The sequence below is a fragment of the Saccostrea cucullata genome, unplaced genomic scaffold, assembly GCF_032062105.1.
Source record: "Saccostrea cucullata isolate Sc308-1 unplaced genomic scaffold, CSIRO_AGI_Scuc_v1 ctg234, whole genome shotgun sequence".
NCBI classification, from domain to species: domain Eukaryota; kingdom Metazoa; phylum Mollusca; class Bivalvia; order Ostreida; family Ostreidae; genus Saccostrea; species Saccostrea cuccullata.
Window position 1 is genome coordinate 361608 of NW_026931351.1, and position 6517 is coordinate 368124.

The 6517-nt window shown below is 34.2% G+C and overlaps 1 protein-coding gene across 1 annotated transcript; it reads right to left on the reverse strand.

Moving 5' to 3' along the window:
* Window positions 1-1032: 1032 nt before the first annotated feature.
* LOC134232317 (uncharacterized) lies at window positions 1033-4580 on the reverse strand. Its single transcript, XM_062714271.1, has 4 exons — window positions 4453-4580; window positions 3771-3899; window positions 3163-3513; window positions 1033-1823 (listed from the first exon to the last, which is right to left on the reverse strand). The coding sequence occupies exons 2-4, from the start codon at window positions 3793-3795 to the stop codon at window positions 1255-1257; spliced, it is 945 nt and encodes a 314-aa protein (XP_062570255.1). The 5' UTR covers window positions 3796-3899; window positions 4453-4580; the 3' UTR covers window positions 1033-1254.
* Between the last annotated feature and the right edge of the window lie 1937 nt (window positions 4581-6517).

Genomic DNA, 6517 nt, shown 5'->3' on the forward strand with positions numbered 1-6517 from the left:
GGGTGGCACTGTATCTCTCCTGTCTGTCAAATTTTTTTTTCGGAGAGCTCAGTTCTGCACCTATGTTTTTCTAAAAAAATATATATAGTTGCGCTGTTTCTCAATTTATTTCATCGTATTTTCAAACACCTGTCATCTTAAAAATTTTACTAACCATATGTTCCTAACTCATTCTTTCACCGTTTCCACAACAGTCATTCCTTGTAATTGTTGTAAATAGCGCCAGCTCCACTGGCCTGATATTAAGATGATCGAACAATTCATCTATTTATACTGCCACTTTGGTTTGCAATATAATTCAGTCCAACGCACTTCATGCAAATATCAACTACAAGAGTACTTGATAGAAGAGTTTTTATGGATTTAAGTATGAGTTTCGAAGAATTAATCCAAAACTACAAAAGCACAACTTTTTTTGCGCAATAAATTTTCAGTTTTTACAATGGGTGGCACTTATATACCTCTCTGGTCTGTCAAACTGAATTTTTTTCTGAGAGCTACAATTCTGCAGTTAACTTATTGCGCATTTAAAATTAACACAAAAAATGTTTTGCATGGTTTTGTAAACAGTAAAACACGCTTATAACGAATTGACGCTCAAGTTATAGCAAAGTGATCTTCACTCTCCATGGGTCTTTTAAGACAGCTAATCTTTAAAACAAAGACCGTCCCAGAAACTTCGTTATAATTGTGTTTTACTCTACATGTTATGTATGCGATAAACTAATACATTTAGAATAATTTTGAGCAGTTTAAAATTATTTCCACTTTTGATATGAGGAAATTGTGAGATTAAAGGAGTCAATTTTATGATTCAATGTTCTAAAAATTGAAGTTTGATTACTATAACACATGAGGAATATTTGGGTACTTGGGTTGAACATTACACAATTAAGAAAATATCTGATAAAAAAAGTAACAATCATGTAAATGAAAAAACAGATTAGCAAGGAGTTTCTACAACTGATGAGCCTTTTTTAGAGTATTTAATCATAAACTGAACACTACTTTAAAGTCATTCAAGTTTTATGATAAAGTCTTCTCAAATTGCCATCTTCATTACCATGGAATTACCTGTTCAGAACATGTAGAGAATACAAAGTCTTGTTAAACCGAGCAAGATAGACAACACTCACCTTACTATGGCATAAGCTATTCTGGTCTCTGACCAGTAGAGCTAAAAAGGGAAGAAAAAAATGAAGATATGAGGTTACCATAATACTTCTTTCACACTTAATATTACATCAAAAATTTTCAACTTCCAAGTCTCCATTTGGAATTAAGAATATCAATAACATCTACATGATCAGCATAAAATAAAGCATCACAAACATCTTGTCTGGTCAGGTCAGGTCTAGCTCTAATCATTGCTAGTAATACTTGATAAATCTGTTCTCTGATAGCATTAGAATGATCTGCCTCGATTTGATCTATACTACGTTGCCTTGCACCGAGAAAGCGTACAACATGGTAATATCTGGTAGCTAGATTATTGGCCAATTCACTCAGGTCAAGTATAGTTAATCGAGTCATTGGTTCAACCACTGGTCCAGAGTATTGATAGTGGTTTAGAGAAAAATTATCCACCTCCTCCACCAAGTCTTGCCTCTCCATTGAGGAAAAAATCTCCCTTAATTTGGACCTATGGTCAGTGGAGGGTGTTTTACATTTCCAGTTGTGAAGGATCCTGAAGTATGTATCTGAAGGATTTCTAAGGGAATGTGCTGTTTGTGCCATTTGGGATCCATCCAGATGAGTAGAAAAAATCAACATGTCGTTAGGTGGAAGCTTTCTTGAAAGGAAGTCAAACAGCATATCCAGCTCTAAAAAAGAAACATATGGAAAAAAATTCTGCAGAATCAGAATCAGAAAATTTTATTTCTAATAGAGTCTGATTTTTAAAACAAGTAAAGAGCTTTTGACCGACAGTTTTCAAAAACATGTAATAAATATTCTCATTAACAGTTTCAGATAGCATAAGTATGTAATAATGTAATACAGTTATGTCATTACAAGTTCAAACAAAAACCTTGTAAAAGCTTTACAGCCCAAAATATATATGTAAATTAACCAACACATGTATAGCTAATTTTTTTTATTTTCAAGTTCAAATAAAGAAAAAAAAATTACTATTTATAGAAGAATTTAGTTTTTAATGAGAAGATGGCCATTTTTCCTCAATGTAAAAGATAGCAAGAAGAGGTCCATGAACCACAATGCTCACCTGACTTATTACATGTATAACCTTCCTGTTCTACATCAAGAGATTTTTCCTATAAACACTTCTATGTAAAACTTTCATCATTATTGTGGCCCATGCCAAATTATTCCAGAAAGGAAAGCGTGTGTGAGTGGACGGTTGGGTTGCTTTCATCCAAAATGACCTATCATGCCTTTGCTGTTCTTGATATGAGTTCTACGGTATTTTTCTGATAATATAAATTCCATAGTAAAAATTTGATCACTTATTGTATTATCCTATTCAATATATCACAATTTATACACACTTAAATTTACAACTTGAAGGCTGCTGCTGTTGAAAAGATTTTTGATTTTTTTTTATGTATTTCTAATACCTAAAACTCACTGGCAGATTTAGAGGGGGCGCAACCCCACCCCTCAGCCCTCTCCCCCTTTTTTGTCCAAAACATACATACCACCCACATCCCAGCCCCCCCCCCCCCCCAACTGGTCAGACCCCCTTGTTCAAGATCCCTGGATCTGCCTATGCAACTTGGATTGTCAACTGTGGCGTTCTGCCCTACCTCAAGCTCCTGAGGTTTTGATTTGAAAAAATTTGAATCATCTCTGAGTATGTTGACTAATAAAGACTTTGCTGAGAAGAGGATCCCCTATGTATTTCAATAAAACTTTGAAAATCTATTGTGTACCCTTCTCCATAACACCATCCCTTCACCCCAGTCTTTAAAAGAATGTTTTAATATAATTCTTACTTATCTCCCCTTGAAAGAGGGTGTAGCTCTCCTAATGAACAAAATTGAACTCCCTTATACAAATGAAGCTTTAGGACATGATTTACTGGAAATTGGCTCTATGAGCATGGTTCTGGAGTGGATGAGGAAACTGAGAAAATGTATAACAGAAAATTTTGATCACTTTCGTTTTCTTGAGTGTTTGGTGAGCTAAAAATAGAATAATTACTATATTCATCAGTTGTACATCTTGCAGCAGCACTATTTGCAGATATATGTCTAGGTCCAGCAGTTCCACCTCCCATCTCTGCTTGGATCCTCCTCTCAAAATTCTTAATCTCCTGAGAAGCTCTTACATCAATTTTCTGGATTACATCACTAAGAAATTTATAGTTTCCAAGAGATATTAGTCCTTTTGACTTAAGAATATCAAAAATCTCAGTGATTGAACTCACATTGGATGGTATATGTTGTTTTAAGTATAATTTTGTTTTCTGTAAATTATTTGTCCCAGCATGAATGTGGTCTTCCAAAAATTTCATGAGCTCTACTTCAGTTCTTTCAGCATTTTCTCTGTTGACTAGTAAAAACAGAGAGAAAAACTAAATTTTTGTGAAACACACTTATGTCTAATATTTCGCCAAGATGTTGAAATTAATACTAGTATATATATTTACGAAGCAAAGATCCATTTTATGTATTTCATGTTTTTTGGTTAAAAATAAAAACACTCAAATTCTCTTATGCTTTGAGAGATTAAAAAAGTTTAAAAGGAACTACAGCACATACAGAAATGATTTTTAACTGTAAAGCAACATTTTCTCTTGACAAACTAACCATTTAGTCCCTGATTGCTTGCCATGTCAAGTCCTGCAAGTATGGTCTAGTGGTTGTACTTTTCCAAAATATGTTAACAAGAGGCTCAAGGGGCACAATGCTCACCTGATCTCATTGTCTTCAAAACCTCTGAAAATAAAATTATATTTTATAACAGCTTTCTCCAAATTAAACTTTCTCCCAATATCTATTTATCTCTGTAAATCGTGAGATGCCAGATGGTTTGATTTTTAGGTACTTTATGTATTTTCCCTGGTTACATTGAAAAATATCTCATTTAAAGTTGCCCCCCCCCCTGCATAGAATAAAAAATGTCAATTTTAATTATTTTTCTGAGTATTTAGATAAACTGATAAACACATAATACCAAAATCCATCCACCTGGCATCGTCTTAAAACACAGTGTGAGTTGGCAATTAAGTCTTAGCAAAAATTCAGACTGGGTTCTGTAACTGCGCACAGATTCCTCGGCACACTTTTCTTCTTCGACAAGAACGGTGCCCCAGTATAGAAATTACAATAACGACATGTATATACTTATTTGGAAATTTCTACAGTGGCTATGAACAGATGAAGGGTGACATGAGTGAGCCCGAACTGGCTGAAGACATTAATTTAGATTTCAATGGAAAGAAAGACGATGCACTAAAAAAAAATCTGGAGCTATGGTTAAACTTTTTACCTGTAAGCTATTAAAGCTATAATTAATTGTCTGCTCTTTCGAGTATTCATAATATCAAGCAAGTATAATTAGTATTGATGATTCTCATTTCTTGAAAGAAAACTGAAAATGCAAGAAAACGAAAGTAAACGTTGAAGTTAACTCAATCTTGAAATGGTTCGATATTGATACAATATTCTAAAAATAACAGTCAAACGCATTTTCTTGTCCTTGATAATTAATGATATAAGTTCTTAATGCATTTTACAGTTGTTACAATTTACTTTTTATTAAGATCATGGAGAGAAAAAAAAATTATACGAACATGCGCGGATCCAGGTTTTTTTTTTCGCGGGACCTGGCGCATCGTCGCAAACCACGGCCAAAATGTACGATCCTCTCCCATTCTAGTAGAGAGAGCTATATGCGGACTCCGGACCGTGGCTTGAGACGATGGGATTGGTATATATTTTCTGGTCTTATTTCATTGAAAATGATGTGAAAAATTTTTTTCTAGAATTTAAAGAAATTGTAAACCTTCTACGATGTTCAAAATTCTACCTCTCTGAAACCATCCTTATTAATCTATACAAATATTTTTCTCTTCAAATCCCATTTTTGGGGAATTTGAATAAAAATTCAAAAACTACGCGCTTAAACTACTTCATTTTACTCATTAAAACACGACTCAAGTTGTTATTTTCAATTTTTTTGACAAAAATTTGTTTGTATCATCTGTCCTTAAATTGCCAATTTACTTGGGATCCATCGTCGCACACTTTCATCCCAAAATCTACCATCATCTTCCATTCCATTCCATTTGTACACAAATTCATTGATGCTTCTTGGTTTCATCAAAGAAAATATGCATTTGAAAATACCCAGGTATTTAAACATAACGCCAGGGTATATTTCCAAGTCCCTCATTTAGAGAGGTTTGCCAAAATAGGATTTTCAGGTGTTTGGCAATTTTTTTCCAGTCAAAAATTATCCGAAACAGATATTTGTTACAATTAACGTTAAGTCCTCTCCTGAAAAATATGTACATGGTGTTTGTAACAGGACGAAAGGGGATGATAACTCCTTCATATGGCACCTGATCCCTGATTGACGTTGTATATAAGTGGTCCTTGTTAGCTCTGCTCCTGGCTTGTATTTTTCCACTTCATAGCAGGGGACTTTTGAGGTAGATATTAGTAGATATTAGTATTTGCGGGAACTTAATTTTCGCGTAATTACGCAAGACAATCTGCTCGGGAAATTTTTCTCTCTCCCATACATTAGTTTATTAAGGATTATTACATGTGTATTATGAACTATCATTTATTTTAAAAATACTAATACTAATAATAAAAAGCTATAATTAAGGACAATTCATGAAAAAAAAACATCACTTATAAAGGATTAATAAATATCGATCTGAAAAAAAGTAACGAAAATTTCGTGATCAACAGACACGTACGTAGTACCAGCCCCCCCCCCCCCCCTCCCACTTTTTTGCACACTAACTTTTTACTATAGAAAATGTTCATTGTTCAAAAGCCCGGTTGGACCCCCACTTTTTTTTGCAACGTAGTCAAATAAGAATAGTGTAGTGTTTGAAGATTAAAAAAATGTTGTTTTTTTTTTTTCGGAGAGCCACGGTTCTGCAGCTAGGTGGAGAGCTGCAAATTTTGTACGATAATACTCGGCACATAATACGGCCATTGAGCAGTGATCAAGGGATCTTTTTCATGCCAGGACTTACTGCGACACAGGACCTCGGTTATTTTACGGTCTTATCCGAAGGACCGATCTCCACGTCCGACAGTGGGATTCGAACCATGATTGGATCAACTCCTTACTTCGCAACTGGCTCTACAGCAGACGTTCTAACCTCTGTGCCACTGCTCAATGGCCGTATTAAAGTAGTCCGATCCTCAGGTTTTATAAAATTAGAATTATTAAATAATCGAAAATACTCATAAAAGTATCTCTGAAAACACAAAAGTTACCCACAGTATTTCTTTAAAGTTAAAGATTAAAGTTAATCATATAATACAGGGGAAATCGTCAAATCTCTAATATTTTTGCAGAAAAAGCGAAT

Excerpts from the sequence above, each read along its gene's own strand:
- LOC134232317 (XM_062714271.1), bottom strand. The coding sequence starts at position 3,795 with ATGGCAAGCAATCAGGGACTAAATG. Across the intron at positions 3,514-3,770 it reads AAGCAATCAGGGACTAAATG|TCAACAGAGAAAATGCTGAA; the intron begins GTTAGTTTGTCA and ends TGTTTTTACTAG. Across the intron at positions 1,824-3,162 it reads ATGTACAACTGATGAATATA|AGCTGGATATGCTGTTTGAC; the intron begins GTAATTATTCTA and ends TTTCTTTTTTAG.